General features: G+C 41.5%; 2 protein-coding genes across 3 annotated transcripts in view; one reads left to right on the plus strand and one right to left on the minus strand.

The window, feature by feature from the left end:
- Nucleotides 1–18,159, plus strand: part of LOC5578216 (ribonuclease P protein subunit p25-like protein) — a 259,804-nt gene that overhangs the window by 56,501 nt on the left and 185,144 nt on the right. The window contains exon 1 of one of the 2 annotated variants that reach the window (XM_021839955.1): nucleotides 8,588–8,781. The exons of the other annotated variant lie outside the window; for it this stretch is intronic. The gene's annotated coding sequence lies outside the window, so the exon portion shown is untranslated. Of the gene's footprint in view, nucleotides 1–8,587; nucleotides 8,782–18,159 lie in introns of those variants that run through there. 2 annotated transcript variants of the gene reach the window in all.
- On the minus strand, nucleotides 9,717–11,165 carry LOC5578208 (27 kDa hemolymph protein). Its single transcript, XM_001656802.2, has 5 exons — nucleotides 10,982–11,165; nucleotides 10,650–10,914; nucleotides 10,428–10,591; nucleotides 10,120–10,364; nucleotides 9,717–10,062 (listed from the first exon to the last, which is right to left on the minus strand). Exons 1-5 carry the CDS (start codon nucleotides 11,028–11,030, stop codon nucleotides 10,030–10,032), a joined length of 756 nt encoding a protein of 251 aa, XP_001656852.2. The 5' UTR covers nucleotides 11,031–11,165; the 3' UTR covers nucleotides 9,717–10,029.

An 18,159-nucleotide genomic window follows, 5' to 3' on the forward strand; every position in this document is an offset into this window, starting at 1 on the left:
AACGAACCTATTGCGATCAAGACTCGGCTAGGATGGACGATATATGGAAGCTGTTCCAGAGATACGAACGCATTCACTCATATCAACCATCACAGTGTGGAACTCTGCCATTGTGATAAAAAATCAAACGAAGATCTTCACGATGCCATGAAACAGTATTTCTCGCTAGAAAGCTTAGGAATTATCAAGCCGCATCAACTATTGCTGTCCAATGAAGACCGCAGAGCAAACGATTTGTTGGAGACACTGACTAGGCGCACGAATGGACGATACGAATCGGGTCTTTTATGGCGATACGATAATGTCAGACTTCCAAATAGTAAACCAATGGCGCTAAGACGATGGGAGTGCTTAGACCGTCGCATGCAAAAGGACGGCCAACTAGCACAGGCACTGTCGGAAAAAGTAAACGACTACATAGCCAAGGGTTACATAAGGAAGCTTACTACAGAAGAACTCGAGACAAGTCACAACAGAATTTGGTACCTTCCTATGTTTCCCGTCGTGAATCCCAATAAGCCCGGAAAGACAAGACTCGTTTGGGATGCAGCGGCTATCTCCCACGGAGTGTCATTAAACTCCGTACTCCTGAAAGGGCCCGACCAGTTAACTTCGCTCCTGTCAGTTCTGATTCGTTTCCGCGAGTTTCGGGTTGCAGTCTCCGGGGACATCCGCGAGATGTACCATCAAGTCCAAATAAGGCCAGCAGATCAACACTGCCAACGTTTCTTCTGGAAAGAGAACGAGGCCGACTCGTCTCCAAGTACATACGTCATGCAGGTTATGTCCTTTGGGGCGTGCTGTTCTCCCAGTACCGCTCAGTATGTTAAAAACACCCACGCAATGAAATATGAGCACAACTACCCCGAAGCCGTCGATGCTATCATTCACCAGCACTATGTTGACGACATGCTGATCAGTGCTGAAACGGAGGAGAAGGCGATACAATTGGCGGCTGACGTGAAAATGATTCACGAATCTGGAGGCTTCGAAATGCGCAATTGGGTCTCGAACTCAACAGCGGTTGTGGCCGCACTAGAAGGAGAGGGAACCAAGGAAAAATGTATGAGCATTGGGGAAGCCAATACCACTGAGAGGGTTCTTGGAATGTGGTGGGATACTTCATCGGACTGCTTCACTTTCAAACTGTCCTCCCGCCACGACGCTGCGCTATTGTCTGGCAGTAAACGACCTACGAAGCGCGAGGTGTTACGGACACTGATGATGGTGTTCGACCCGCTCGGCTTAATCAGCCACTTCTTGATGTTTCTGCGAATCATTCTGCAAGAAATCTGGAGATCATCTGTCGAATGGGACGAGGAGATTCACGACTCTCAATTCGAAAAGTGGCTCATTTGGTTGCGAATTCTTCCTCAAGTGGCCAATATCAAGATACCTAGATGCTACAGGTCAATTACATCTTCTGAAGAAGGCAATATTGTGCAAATGCACACCTTCGTAGACGCAAGCGAAAATGGATTCGCGGCGACGGCCTACTTGCGATTTCAAGAAGGAAGTACCGTGGAATGTGCACTAGCTGGAGCAAAAACCAGGGTGGCACCACTAAAATTTCTTTCGATACCGCGTTCCGAACTGCAGGCTGCAGTCATAGGAGTAAGACTGGCGGACACAATCGTTGGATCTCTGACGACCAAAATCCAAAAACGTTTTTTCTGGACAGACTCCAGAGATGTCATGTGCTGGCTTCATTCAGACCATCGACGGTATAGCCCGTATGTTGGAGCGCGAGTCACCGAAATCTTAGATACAACGAACCTTGGAGACTGGCGCTGGGTCCCATCGAAGCTAAATGTCGCAGATGAGGGAACGAAATGGAAGAACACTCCAGATCTAACCAACTCCAGTCGATGGTTTCGTGGACCTGAATTCCTCCTAGAATCAGAAGAACAATGGCCCACGTCATCACAGCCCATTCGTATCACCGACACTGAGCTTCGCCCGTATTTACACCTTCATGGTAAGACCCTTGAACCGATCATCGACGTGAGCCGCTTCAGCCAGTGGTTCACTCTATTAAAAACTACAGCATACGTGCTCAGAGCTATCAAGAATTTGCAATGTAGTATTCGAAAAACTTCTAGAACAATCGGACCACTCACCAACAATGAACTGGTGGAAGCCGAATGCTACTTATACCAGGTAGCCCAAAGAAGTGCATATGACGAGGAGATATTGATGATGTCTTCAAATCCATCAGGACAACTGGAAAAGCGAATTTCCAAAAGCAGCTCTCTCTTTCAACTTTGCCCATTTATAGATGGAAAAGGAGTTCTTAGAAGTCGTGGGCGAACAAACGCCTGCCGGTTCGTAGATAGTAGCATTATTAATCCCATCATTCTTCCTCGTGGACATGATGTTACAAAACTCCTCGTATTCAGCGTCCATCAGAAGTATCTTCACCAAAACCACGAGACTGCAATAAATGAGTTGAAACAACACTACTACATTCCACGCATTAAAGCGGTCTACAAATCAGTTCGCAGTAGCTGTCAATTTTGCAAAAATGAACGAGCTCGTCCGATTGCGCCACTGATGAGCGATTTACCACCCTGTCGCCTTGCAGCCTACAGTCGACCGTTCAGTCACATAGGAGTGGATTATTTCGGCCCAATGACGGTATCCATCGGCCGTCGAACGGAGAAACGTTGGGGCGTTTTAGTAACATGTCTTACTATACGCGCCATCCATTTAGAAGTCGCGCACTCACTATCCGCCGACTCCTGTATAATGGCGCTACGCAACGTCATCGCTAGGAGGGGTACTCCGATAACCATATATAGCGATCGTGGAACGAATTTCGTTGGGTCCAATACGGAACTAAAGGCAGGGCTCAAAGAATTGGATCAAGAGAAGATCATGAAAGAGTTCATCTCAACGAACACGACGTGGAGTTTTATTCCTCCTTTGTCTCCGCATATGGGTGGGGCATGGGAGAGACTAGTTAGAACGGTGAAGCAGAACTTAGGCAGGTTACGTCCAAATCGTACGCCAACAGAAGAAACGCTAAGAAACATGTTAATAGAGGTAGAGCAAATCGTAAATTCAAGACCGCTGACAGAGATTCCTCTCGACGACGATCAATCTCCTGTACTGACACCGAACCATTTCATCATGGGGTCATGCAATGGGGTACCACCTTGGACCTGCTTCGATGACAACCCCGTCGCGTTGAAGGAGAACTGGCGCCAATCCCAGGCCATGGCCAACCAGTTCTGGAAACAGTGGGTACACGACTATCTACCTTCCCTGACTCGCAGGGCCAAATGGTTCACGGAAGTAAAGCCAATTAAAATCAACGACATCGTGGTGATCGTTGACGAACGTCTTCCTCGTAATTGCTGGCCCAAAGGACGAGTGATTGCTACTAGGATAGCACAGGACGGCCAGGTTAGAAGAGCTACAGTGCAGACAGCCAGTGGAATATACGAACGACCAACAGTTAAGCTCGCCGTGCTAGACGTTGGCGTAGGAGGAAATGCAACTCAGACGGATCTTCGATGCATTGAAGGGGGGAGTGTTGATGGCGCCACGCCTAACTGCGACCTTACTACACCGCTGAGTGCGCCAACCACACCCATAGATTTAAAGGATCGTACATCAAGGGGTGATCGCATTGAAGGTCAAAAGACACAATAACGAAGCGTAGGTGCAGAAGGAAACAAATGAAAGTGAATTCGATATTGAAATTTGTTGCTATTACTTAAATCTAATTTGATCATACTTACATTCTAATTTAATTATATTTTTTGCCTAAAACGGTAAGATCGGTGAATTTGATAACCTAATATGAATTTGAACCTATACTATACTATATACAAACAGGAATTGGATTAGAATTACTGAAGAACACTACGCCATTGATATATTATATTATTGAATCTACGAGGTGAGAAAATGATCTGGTACACCACGATTTAAAATACTAAATAGAGTTAAATTCATAAAGGTTCCAACTTCTAAATTAAAATACGTCGTCATCAAGTTGTTGTGCGATAACGAGAGGTTACTACAGTGAGTATCATATACAGTTATTTTCGTGAACTGAGGCTAACGTTTTGATTTGCACTTCAGGAATTTTGTAACTCGTCAATAAAGTACCGTTTTAACAAAATTGGGATTTCTCGTTTCTTATCGCCAACAGACGCGGTTTTAAGCAGTATTACATTCAAATTCGATTTTCTGTCATCATATTTTATTTAAAATATTGATTAATGCATAAAAATATTGATTTTATGAGGTAGAAGAGCTGGAGTTTAAATGGAAATGTGAAATGACAAAAAATCTAATCTTACAAAGTTTACAAAATAACATACTTTGGTAATATAAAAGACACCAAATTTTGAAAAGATTGAAAATCTGCTAAAAAAGGATTATGTACGAAAATATTGAAAATGAAGTTTAAAACAAATGTAGGCAATATCTTGTAATTTTGGAAGCACAATAAAAATGTCCAAATATGGTACTCAACTAGACATACTACCTGCAGAAGATCATAAGGAATATTCCCTATCATATTTGATATTGATCGTAAAACAGTATACTAGCATTGCAATAAAATTGATTATGACTTGATTTTCAAGTCAATTTTAGTCACTTTTTCGAAAATCGAAAGTCACTTTTTAGTCACTTATTTCTCAAATCTGGTCACTAAAATAACTTTTTTCGGTGCCCATTTTTGCTACCAGCCCTGTATATGGAACTTCTTGATTCAAATCGCAAGACCCTTGAGGCTTGGATAAATGTTTCATTTAAGCATATCAATTAAGATCAATACTTTATATAACATTTAGCGGTAACTTTATAAAAAACAAGTATTTTACTATATCAAACAACAAGACACGATAAGTAGAAATTAATAAGCGTGGATATCAACAATTTTCTGTCTCTCCGTTTGTGTCATCGTTCTGAACCTCGGATGCAACCAAAGATTAGCACCAAAATTTGAACCGCTGTTGCAATCGAGGTACAAATGGACCGGTTTTCGAACCGGCATTTGCACCGATGTTCACTTTTACACAAGTTTGGGATTAGGTTCAGTATCGAGCGTTTCGGTTTGAACACGAAAACAGAGTACAAGGAGAGTACGAAACCGCCTGAACCAACGTGTTTGGTGTTCGTTTGGGAAGACTGGGGATAGCACTTTGTAGGCGGCGTTTAGGATGGTGATTGCACGATGATTTTCACACTTCAGCTTGTCGCTCTTTTTGTAGATAGGGCATATAACGCCTTGCTTTCACTTTTCCGGTAGCTGTTCCGTTTCCCAGATTCTGACTATCAGCCGATACAGACAAGCGGCCAACCTGTCCGGCCCACTTGATGAGTTCGGCTCCGATACCATCCTTGCCAGCGACCTTGTTGTTCTAGAGCTGTTGAATGGCATCCTTAACTTCCCCCATCGTGGGAGCTGGTTGGTTTCCACTCTCCGCTGTGCTGACGTAGCAATCGTTTTCGCTGTCCTAACTTTCTGTGCCTGTGTTCTCTGCGCCATTCAAGTGTTCTTCGTAGTGCTGCTTCTACCTTTCAATCACCTCGCGTCTGTCCGTCTAGATGCTCCCATCCTTATCCCGGCACATCTCAGTTCCCGGCACGAAGCCTTTGCGGGATGTGTTGAGCTTCTGATAGAACTTCCGCGTTTCTTGAGAAAGGCACAGCAACTCCATCTCTTGGCATTCCACCTCTTCCAGGCGGCGCTTTTTGTCCCAGAATAGCCGCGTTTGCTGTTTCCGCTTCAGTCTGTATCGTTCCACGTTTTGCCGCGTACTATGCTGCAGCATTGTAGCCCGCGGTGAATTCTTCTCCTCTAAAACCTTCTGACACTCCTCGTCAAACCAACCGTTTCTTGAGCTCCGTTCCACATATTCGACAATCCCGACTAGAAGCTTGTAACAAAAATATAATAAAATTTTATTAGAATATGATATGCATATCATATTATGATATAATTTTGTTAGGCTCCGTTATCCATTGAACATAATAAAACAGAAATATAACATAATGTGTTTTATTTCCCTTTGAGATATTTTTTTGTTCATTTTTAACAACTTTATAACAAAATAAATAGATAGTTATACATTTCAATAATATACAATATCATCGTATATCGAACAGTATTATAATTTTGATACTTTGTATCAAACATTATAACTTGGTTTGATATGTTTTTGATAGAATTAAAACACATTTTATTATGTTTATGTTACTATTCATACACTTTTTGTTATAATTTTAGTTATTTTAACAACATCCTACATCAAGTTTGTAACAACCTATGTTCGAAAAAAATTTATAACATAATAACATATGCTGATATAATTTTATAATGTACCCTTAGTCGGGATGCTTTCGGCAGCGTCGTTAATGGCTGCTTTGACTGTCCTCCAGCAGTCCTCAAGAGGGGTCCTATCGAGCTCGCCCTTATCCGGCGACATCCGGTTGTTTCAGCCGCTCGAGATTGTACCGAGGCGGGCGTCGGTACCGTACATCATTGATGACAGATAGTTTTGGGCGCAGTTTCACCATCACCAGGTAGTGGTCGGAGTCAATGTTAGCGCCACGATAGGTTCTGACGTCGGTTATGTCGGAGAAGTGGCGTCCATCAATCAAAATGTGGTCGATTTGCGATTCTGTCTGCTGAGGTGATCTCCAGGTGTACCGATACGGGAGGCTGTGCTGGAATAGGTGCTACGAGTGACCATGTTCTTGAAGGCGGCAAAATCTATCAGTCGTAGGCCGTTCTGTTTCGTCAGCCGGTGGGCGCTGAACTTTCGTCGGTCTCAACTCCTCCTCCTGGCCATTCTGAGCGTTCAAATCTCCTATGATGATTTTGACGTACTGTCGTACTCGCGTTCGAGCTGCGCGTAAAATGCGTCCTTGTCATCATCAGTGCTTCCGGAGTGTGGGCTATGCACGTTGATTATGCTGAAGTTAAAGAATCGGCTTTTGATTCTTAATTTGCACATTATTTCGTTGATCGGCCACCACCCGATCACGCGCCTTTGCATATCACCCATCACTATGAAAGCTGTTCCCAGCTCACGTGTGTTGCCGCAGCTCTGGTAGATGGTATGATTACCTCTAAACCTGTAGCCGAAACTCCGATGAAGTTGAGAGATTTGCAGTTCCACGTACCGAATTTCCAATCGCTAGTCCATTTCAGTCGCTGTGGTCTTTGCCGATTGTTCCGGTCCGTATTCTCTCGTTGACGTTCCTGTGCTGATGTGTTTTTACGGTTGGCTTGCAGGGCCTGACACCAACCCCCTAGATTTTCGGAGGACCATTCCCCCTAAATGTTCAGAGGGCTATATTGCGCAGTTAGCTTAGAGTCCTTCTCTGGCACTCGGACGATGATCAGCCGCCCCTGACAAGCGGAACAGACGCTGTTGTGAGCCGCTCCTAACATGGAATACAGCTAGCAGTACATGGAGTACAAAAGCTAAAGCAAACTCCCCCCCCTCCTTCCCTGTCAGCATAGGACTAAAGTTCCCACCGGGGTGGGTTACCAGATCTTCCCTATGGTTACTCGTACCCCGGCCAGTACCACGAGGAGGTAGGGATAGGAGTTGCTGGGCAAGAGGCTAAGGACCGCACAAAGGGGTCTATTTTATTCCTGCAGGTACGCGAGGTACCAATCAGGTCCGTCACACTCGGGCTCAGATTGGGTACCACTTCTAGTACTGCATTTGGTCCCTCGGTTGTACAAAAGGTACCCAAGTTTGACAGATCGCAGTACACTTTTCACGGCATTCTAGATTACCTTATGAGCCATTACATTTTGGGCAACTGTAAGGGACATGGAAGTCTTTAATTAGTCTTTGTACCAATGGTACGCCATGCCCAGCCATTTACCGTGCCACGGATCCTTCCCTCTTAACGCCAAAAATTGCATCACCATACCAAAATTGGTAATTGTCATTTTGACCAATTTTTGATATTTTGTCCGTGTTTTGTATGGAGGCCCGCCACTGTGCGTTGTTTCGAGTTACCGCTTCACAAGCCTCTTGCTTTGCCCGTGGAGTGAGTGGTGCAATCATAGCAGGCCGGTGAAAGGGGTGCGTCCTAGGCCCCGACGCTCACGAGAATCGTATCATCGACGTCATGGATAGCCGCAAACTGTGAACCAGCAGCGTGCGCATGGTGTTTCATTAGCGGTTCTCGTTCCGGAATATGTTTGAACAAAAAATGTTCAATTGACTGTTTATGGATTGGTTTGGAAGTGGAAGTAGGAAAATTATCTTGCTTCGTTAGTCGAAAAAAGTGCGAAACAAATGTTCCGCTTTTGGCTCTTACGTCAGACATAGTAGGCGGAACCTTTCCCCCTTTCAATGAACGGTAATTACGCAGTTATTTCATTCATGATTGAAACCAGTCTCGCAACGAGTTTATCTATGTTTACATACATTTTGATCGTCATGTTCCGATATGTTACCACCACATTTCACTAATCACCTCTTTCCTGTGTTTGAATGGCGATTAGCATTGGGTCATAAAAATGTGCGAATGTGACGTTTGCATGCGATCGGCATGTCCATGACATGCCCTTTCATCATCGGAGACAGTGATGTTTATCAACTGATATGATCAACACGTGAGAACACACTCGTGGCTTGTTGTTTACCTATGTGACTTTTATCGGATCGGAAAAGTAAACGGTGATTTTTGAAATCCTCGCGAGTTTGACGTCGGCCGTTTTCGATAAGGGCTCCTCTAGTTGTGACGCGTTCTGGTTGTTCTTTGAATGCAGTTTGTTCGTGGTGAAATACGGTAGGTAATGAACTTGTTATATGTCAGTGTACATGGTTAATAATGACAAATCACATTGACGCGTTGAATGATGTGGTATTGATCAAATATATCAGGTCAAGTTTAGTTAAACCTGTTTCTATGAAACTGCTACACTGCATTCTCGTTGCGTCATTGCTAGGCAGAGCCTACTTTCAGCTTAGGGATCTCTGAGCACTTCAGTTTTAACTACCATTACCATTTAATTCTACAGTCGCCTCTCCACATCTCGATATCGAAGGGACCATCGAGATAGGGAGAGATCGAGAAATAGAACACATTTTAAACGAATACTAGATTGAAAATCACTCCGTTACCAGGAAAATTAAAAACAAACAGATGCCATTTCGTCTTCGCAAATTATTTCGATTCTCTAAAATCTGGTCTAGTAACCTTTGATAATGGGCATATCGACATATGGAGAGAAAATTGGGAATGAATATCTCATCGAGATAGGGAGATATCGAAATAAGGAGGATATCGAGATATGGAGAGTGAAAATGTATGCAGAATGAAGGGACCGAAGAAATCATCGACATAGGGAGAGATATCGAGATGTAGAACATCGAGATGTGGAGAGTCGACTGTATTAGAGTTTGTATCCTTTGGCAGATACGCGCTTTTCAACCTCAACGGTAAGGCTAGTACACGACACTGAAAACGGCCTTACAGTTGAGGTCGAAATACGCGTATCTGTCAAAGGATACAAACTCTAGTGGTAGTAAGCTCCATCGCGATTGGCGTATTAACTTCGATGGAGCTTACCACCATAGTAGAATTAAATGATATAGTACATTTAGCATTATCAGAATAGTTTCTACAATATTTATCATATTTCAAGGGTAGACATTGTGAACCTCTTTGTTGTTTTGTTGTTCAATACTAAGACGCAATACAAACCAAATGCCTCGTAAAAGTTTTGTTTATAAACTATTAAAATTTATTATCTCTTCCATCATACTACATTGTGTACTCTGAACATCCGCTGTTTTTGCTTTGAGTTTGTTTCTATTTAACGGCTATAGAGATATGTGCGGCACATGTTCTTTCACTCATTTTGTTTCTTGAATCGAATTTGGTGAACGATTTTCTGAGAATCATTCAGCTGAACCTCGATGGTTTATTAAAAATGTCGTTACCGTACCTTATGAACCGTAGTCTTACAGAAATCTTGTAAGTTTGTGAAAATTCAAAATGTCGACGAAAAAATTACAGTTTGTTGGCTCACTTTTAATCCTCTTCAGTTTTTGTTGACACATTCATCTACAAAACAAAACTCGTTAAAATCGTTAAGTCATTCCCATCTCACATCATACTCACTTCCTTGCAGGGAGTACCCTTGATCAACGCTCGCCAGAAAATGTCGAACACTTCCATCACTTGGGGCCCGTTGCACTCGTCGAATTTCCCGCCCATGCAGTTTCGGACGTTCGTTAGTTCGTCACACTGAGACGGACCAAACTTGGAGATCTCCATGAAGTCCGTCTCATTAGAAACCATGCCGGCACATTCCGCCGCGTAGCTGGAATACTTACTCATGCAAACGTGGTAGTTGACATTGTCCTCTGGAAGTTGGGTGGGGTAGAGTCAATCTAAATATTTTAAAGTAATTTCGTTCTCGAACTTACTGTACAGAATTTCCCCGTTATTCCTGCAGATCAAATCTATAGCTTCCGGCATTGCGTTCACCACGCCGTCCAATATCACTGCATCGTTTGCGTCCAAACATTTGCGGAATTCCTCTTTCGGTGGATCGAGGCAGACGAGAGCACTACGTATCTGGGAACAATATCTGAAAGAGTTGTTCAGGAATCTCAAACAGTTCGAACCAACAACTACACTGAATATACTTTGGGAACATTTCGTTTCGCGTGGAAGCGCTCAAATCGCCGAAATCTTGCATAAAACTCGGTAGATCAACCATCCCCTGAATGCAGCCCGGAACCCCGTACATGGAGGCGAGCAAGGCATCGAAGGCCTCGCTGGAGTTGGTCTTCTCGTAGCACATGGTTTGGATTTGTACGAGGTATTCCTTTAGATCCGTGGATTCCTCAGACGATGATGTCGATGTATCGATTTGATTCCCCTCGCCGGGTAGACTTTTTGCGGTGCTCACTATAGAAAACCAAAATATTTTTGTTATAGGAAATTATGTTGTTCAAGAATATTGCGTGTGTCTTACCAGCAATGAAGCTTACAACAACGCATATTGCAGTTGTAAATGTTCTCATGGTGGATGCTAAAGCTAATGGGAAGGTACTGACTTGTGCGAAAGCAACGATTCAGATTATATATAAACGTGTTTTATTCGTCAAGTAATATAAGTTGTTCATCCTGGAAAATTCATCTATTAGATTGGAAACTTTCCAAGGCATTCTCCCTACTGACATAGAAAAAGAGTTGCGATTAGCGAGAGCAAATCAGTTTAATAGTAGAGGGAAGCAGTTAGCGTTGGGTAACATAAGTTGACTCAGAAACAAATAATGGACCAATGCACGAGTTCACTAATTTGACGTTTGAGCGTCAAATAGTGAACTCGTGCATCGGTCCATACGTCCATACCAACGTAAGTTACGTGAGAGCTGTTTTATTTTTAAGGCGCACTGAATTCAACTTAAGGATAATATATCGGTCATATTTCTAGCGATAGTTTCCTATAGTCTAACCGAAATTTGTCCAAATAATGGAAAGTGCATGGAAGATAAAGACTACACCATTTTAATGTTCGGTCTTCTATATGAGGTATGACATTGGGCAGCTATGCCTCTCTGTTGCTGGCTTACGGCCGACATTTCTCAGATTTCATTCATGTCAGAACCTTTCCGGATCATAATATCGACTCGGATCATTATCTCGTTGTTATTAAAATTCGGATGCGTTTATCCAGCGTCACGAGTTTCAGGAATCACAGAACGATGCGCTTCAATATCCAACGCTTGTCAACGGATGGGGTAGCTGCACGGTACCGCCAGCAGCTAGACGAGCATTGGGATAGAATCAACGTTTCTGGAGATGTCAACAGCCTATGGGGCACTATCAAGGACTCTATCTTTGTAGCTGTACCGTCAACGGCGCGGGATGGCTGGTTCAATGAAGAGTGTCAGAGGACGACAGACTTGAAGAACGTCCCCAGAAGCTGTATGATTGTGGCTGGTACCCGAAAGAACAGAGAGCGTTACAGGGCAGCGAATCCGTCGCCTGAAGAAACGGCAGCACGAAGAAAGAGTGGTAGCTGAAGCTCAAGATAGCATGAACCGGAACGATATGCGGAGATTTTAGGCAACGGTCAACGGCGCACGGCACAATACCGTACCAGTGCTCGCCATGTGCAATGATCGAGAGTGGTACGACATCCACCGAAAAGGCAGTCTCTTTAAACATCAAAACTGCCAGGTGGAAGGAGCTCTTTCAGCAGTTGTTGAACGGCGAAAAAAAAATGTAGCGAGAAACACGGTGATTACACAGCGCTACAAAGTGACATTTTCGCGTGTCTCAAGGATCAAATTATGTGTCTCGATTAGATTTGGGGTTTCTGAATCTGATGCCATTTTCAGAAATGTTCCAGCACGTCTCAATTTTTAGCTACAGGTCGCCAAAGTTGTATGAAACACTGTTTTTATTGATGTTTACATAAAATTTAAAGTATTATTTATCAAACTTTTTTGTTATCTAATCCACCAAGAATGCCATTTTGCATTTAAACTTTCATTTTAGATATAATTTGGTTGAAAATGCACGATTCAATTTAGATTAAACCGATTTTTTCAACATGCTTATTATATGCTTATTCGTTTCTCTTGTATGGGAAAATACAAAACTTTTTTAAACCATCAAAAAATAACTTTTCCGCATCGAAAATATTATGAACTTTGTTTATAAGTATTGTTATACACATAAAGTTTGAATTCTGTGGCAATTTGAGCAAATAAATTGCCTTGCAAGCTGGCAAACTTGCATGCAAGATGGCTAAAATAGTCAATTTTTGCATTTTCATCAGCCAATATCTCAAAAACTAGACGGCTATGCTATTTTTGAAAACGGCAATTAATTCAGCAACCCTTAATTGAGTGAATTGCGGTATTTTGGTGCAAAGCTTAGCTTAGACTAACTACACATATCAATGTTTGCTATTCCGTGATTGACCGAAGTCAGTGAAAATGCACAAAGAATCAACTAGAAGTTCGGCTGGGATTGGCCATAATCTTCTTCAATGTGCATAATTCAGTGCCTCTATTTATACATGGTCAATAACGGCGCCGGCCACGTCCTTGCAGTCAGGTGGGATTGGGGAAGGAATGTTAGTGTGTAACCTTTGCTATTTGGAGACCGTGTTTGCCTCTGCATCTCCACAAAGGTTACTGGGAGGGATGTTTGTTAATGGGAAGGATCGTTGGGTCACAGGGTTCACTTTGATAAGCGAATAGACCATGATAAACAATAATTTGTGAGATATATACATGCTTATATGTAAATATAATATTTTCATTGATATGAACAATTTCTATGTAGAGGAAAATTATGCCGACACTTGAGGTGACGAACCATTCAAAGTTTGTTGAACAAATACCTAAATGTAACATTCCTACACTGCCCATAAAGGCATAACTGTCCCATATGGAAAAAGTAGGCATTGAGAAAATAGCGCTCAAAGATTAAAGTTTGTTTTTTCATACAAATGTTCATAATTTTCCAGTACATTTCTACATGCCATATTCTCATTGAAATACCGCATAGGTTACTTATTTTGCTTCTATTGATCAGCAAAAAATAAAAACTTGAACACAATTCACGTTTTGCAGTTGTTATTTGGGTTGAAAGTTCATATAGAGACTGTTATGCCTTTATTTTTCAATATGGGACTGCATCCACTCCATATTTTTCCACAACATTTTCAAATAAAGTGTGTCAATTTTTATATGCATAGTAAAATATAAACTAAAACATGGATTATGCGACGAAAAAAGGTGTTGGCACGAAAATCAATATGGGACAGTTATGCTTTTATGGCTGTAACAGCTGTCAGGACAAAAGCATGTGTTATTATATTATTACTCATTTGAAAAGAAAAAAAAACTCGATTGGTTGGGACATCATAGAACACTCTTATTCTTATGCCGACACTTACAGTGGCGAACCATCCAAAGTTTGTTGAATAAAGTGAACCTTCCGCAAGTGTAGCATTTCGAACGTTGTGTGTTTGTTAAACGTGTTGCTCAAACTGCTGTGCATTTTTCCGCGAAAATTTTCAGAATTATACCGCGATTATTCTGGAAGAGTATTCAGTTGAACGCAGATTTTAAGCTGATCTCATAGTTATTAATCACGAATGTTCTTCATTGTCGGATTGCTCTCAAAAAGCAAAAAAATAGTGTTCGGTTTGTGATCATCAACGTATCATCCATTGTTTTCTTCATCTGTTTGTTACCGTTTCATCACATCTACGTCCCTTCATTACGATGGCATACAGATATGGTTGTGGTAAATGTTCCTTGTATATCAGCGGTATGGATGAGCACATCGCCTGTGAAAGCTGTTCGAAACAATACCACTTTAATTGCATGGATATGAACCCATATCAGTGGCGAGTTTGCGTAGAATTTACCAACGTTCTTTGGCTGTGCGACGATTGCCTTTCTTCGTTTCGTCAACAGCGATCGACAACAAAACCCGACGATTTGAGCACACCGAAGCAGGATGACTGTAAAAACGAAAACAATATCCAACATACTGTGGGCCAGCTTCAATCAGATATTGCAAAAATTAAACAGTGCTTTGCCGAATTGGAGGAAACGATAAACAATAGTCAGCGTACCAATGATTATGCCGCTATACCGTCTACATCTACACCGCAGAGAATTAGCAGAAGAATTTCGTTGCCGAACATGAACGATACCTCTCGATTGCTGCGGGGTTCAAATGCCAACATTACGTCTGCTGAATCCCGTAGATTTTGGATTTTGGATTTTTCACTAGGGTAGCAAAACACGTTTCAACAGATGCCATAAGCGATATGGTGCGGAAATCATTAATGCTGAACGATCATCCCGAAGTTATGAAATTAGTACCGCGATGGAGCAACATTGAAAATCTTCGTTATGTTTCCTTCTAAGTTGACGTTGATTGACAGTACAGAGAAAAGGCCATCATAGAATCAACGTGGCCGGCTGGATTGCTGTTTAGAGAGTTTGAACATCGCGATTATCTCTGGCAGCCTTAAAACATCCGCAAAGAGTGAATGAGAGTGCTATTTATATTGTTTTCTTTTGTTGTAGTTAACTTGTTTTGCTTGTGTCATGTTTTCGTATACAATAATTTCATGTTCTATAGTAATAAGAAAAGTCATTGGGGCTAGTTGAGCCTGTTGATCAAACAAATAAATAAATAAATAAATTACTTATGTAGGTGAAGAACTAGCCATATGTCAATGTGCTAAAATGCACTTCAATAAAGTCTACACTTGTAGTGTCGAACCATTCAAAGTTTTTGTTTATTACAAAAATAAAGGTAAATAAGAGGTGTTCTGAAAATAAATGTTAAACATAAATAAATCATGAATAAGAGTTTGTGTCGACACTCACAGTGACGAACTATCCATAGTTTGTTGAAAAATCATATTTACGTCCCACCATTGTAACGATAAAATGTGCAGTCATACATATTTATAGATTAGAAATAGTAGCATGAAACGAGCTCACCAATTGATCCGTTATCCTTGACTGAGCAGCCACAATCCACTTTCAGCTTCACTCGTTTGCTCGGCAATATAAAAGCACTCAGAAAAATAATAGGCGCGCGACCCGAAAAGGAAAAAAAAACTGACGACTGCTCGGGCTTTCTTGACGCACTGCCCAGGAGCAAGCGTCAAGGTCGAAGGATCTAACAGAACTAACCGATCGCGGCACTTTTTTACTTACTCCAACCGAACTTACCGATCACGCCACTTTTTCACTTACTAGACCGATGCGCGACATGTTTGATCCTGTCCTCGTCGCTCGCCCCGGCAAAAGCAAGCGTCAAGGTCAAAAGATCAAACAGAACTAAAGGATCGCGGCACCTTTTCACTTACTCCAAACGAACTTATCGATCACGCCACTTTTTCACTTACTAGACCGACGCGCGACATGTTTGATCCTGCCCTCGTCGCTCGCCCCGGCAAAAGCAAGCGTCAAGGTCGAAAGATCAAACAGAACTCCATTTTCACAAACTGGGACCATTTTTGTAAACTAAGTCAGAAATTTCCATATAACGTTAAACGCCTAGAGGTATGCCATGCCCTACAAATGTTCGTTATTCATTCAATTTTGTTCGAATCATACTCCATTATCAAAGTTACCCCAATACAGAAAATCAACTTTCGATTATATGAAAAAATATATATCCATTCATAATAAATCTTTTGCCAATCTATCGACTGTAATCGATAGCTAGGATGCCAGTACTTGTTTTAAAAATATAAATTGTAAATCTTTGAAACAGCATGCATAAATATTCAAGTTTTCTTCGAAAAAACTATCAAAGTTACCCCGTTTTTCGGTATTCACAATCTGTCTCATTGCGATTCGATACTTGGCCGGGTAAGTTGTGTGAGCATCGCGTGGAGGGTGAATCCTTTCTCGTTGTTAACTCAAACTTCACATTGGCGATTCTTCCAGTTTTCTGCTTTTTGCGGAAAGATACCTGGCATATATTTTCATATTTAATAGGAGGAATCACCCTGCGGCGTTGTTAAAGTGAAATAGTGAAGGTGAAAAAGTGGAGCGTGTGAGTATACTGATTTTGTTTTCGACTAGTGCGAAAAAAGTGTTATCATAAAAATTCCCTGCGTTGAAGAAAAACCGAGAGTTTCGGTGACGTGCTATGTAAAGTGAACAGAGAAGCAGCAGGTTCAATCGATCTTGTTGTTTTGCTATAAGCAAATGGCAGATCGGATGATTCCAATGTGTTGTTTGCCGTGGGGTAAGAGGAGTCCCCGGCAATGTCCGCTGCCCAAAAGACAAAGTTCGTTGATATTGCTGTTTTGCAAATGTCAGATCAGAAGATAAAGCGTGTTGTTTGCCGTGTGAAAGAAGCGGCAATGTCCGCTGTCAAAAGGCTAGTTTACGTTGATCTTGTTATTTGCTATGTGCAGCTTAACGTGTTGCTTGCCGATGGAGGAAGAAAGGCTTCTGTAATGTCCGTTGATAAAAAGCTAGAATTCGGTAATCTTGCTGTTTTGCTATGTGCAAATGTAGGATAAGAATATTAAAGCGTGTTGTTTGCCACTGGGAAGAGAAGCCCCCGCAATGTCGGCTGTGGAAATGACGACACATGTGTCGAGTCTATATTGAGCTATTTACAAATGTCAAACTAGAAACTTTAAGCATGCTGTCTGCCATGATATACGAGACTTGCTGACAGAAGAGTTTCTATCCCTCAATTTTGCTCCTTGCAAGAGTAAGAACTCTTGTTAACCTTCCAGTCGTCGCGCGGTTTGCCACCGTCAGAACCACTACGCTGCTGTTGTGAACGAAAACCGAGATTTTTTTAACAGTGTTGTACAAAATACAACAGCGCGACGACAAACATTTAAAGTCCACTTTTGAAACAGCATGAATCAATCGATTATTTTGTTTAAAATTTTAGTAATGAACACAGACTGCTGAATTAGCAGCGCCCCCTGGCGGAAAAAAATCATCAATGTACTCTTGTGAAGTTTCCTAGAATAATAAAGTTTGCCTGGTTACAGCTAGTACCAAATAAAAATGATGGGAGATTTCTAAGACTGGTTAAATGGTCGACCAAACCTAAAACGAGTGAAAATTTGATACAAAATGGATGTATGACCAGTATTAAACGATGAATGTAAAGGTGTCCCGGACATAGCGGTGAAAAGCACGGGTAAAACTAGAGATTGACCATATGAATCATTTCAGTTGACGTTTCTGAATCCTTATGAAAATATTAAAATGATAGCGAAAATTTATCTAATAGCGTAATACTATTTCATCTTTGGTAATACTTTGCATAATATAGAATTTTGTTTCTTCGAAGTTGTGTGTAACGAAAATACAATTGAATACAAAAGTATTATTCACAAAAAAGTGTCGCTAAAACGGGAAGTTGGAGTAAAGGGAGAACAATTTTCTAAAATATGTAACGAGTATGATCATTCCAAATTTAATGTTAAAAGTACAAAAAGTATGTTCAAAGTATAAGAAAAAAAAATACTTTCAATAAATAAACTGATTGAAATAAATTCTAATGGAAAAATGTTGTTTTAAAAAAGAATTATTTTCGTTTATGAATTTTGGAATTTTTACGTCTGTTAATTTGAATTTATTTGGAGTAAAGGGAGAGTGTAGGCTACAGAATCCACTGCGT

This window comes from Aedes aegypti, chromosome 2, assembly GCF_002204515.2.
Source record: "Aedes aegypti strain LVP_AGWG chromosome 2, AaegL5.0 Primary Assembly, whole genome shotgun sequence".
NCBI lineage: Eukaryota > Metazoa > Arthropoda > Insecta > Diptera > Culicidae > Aedes > Aedes aegypti.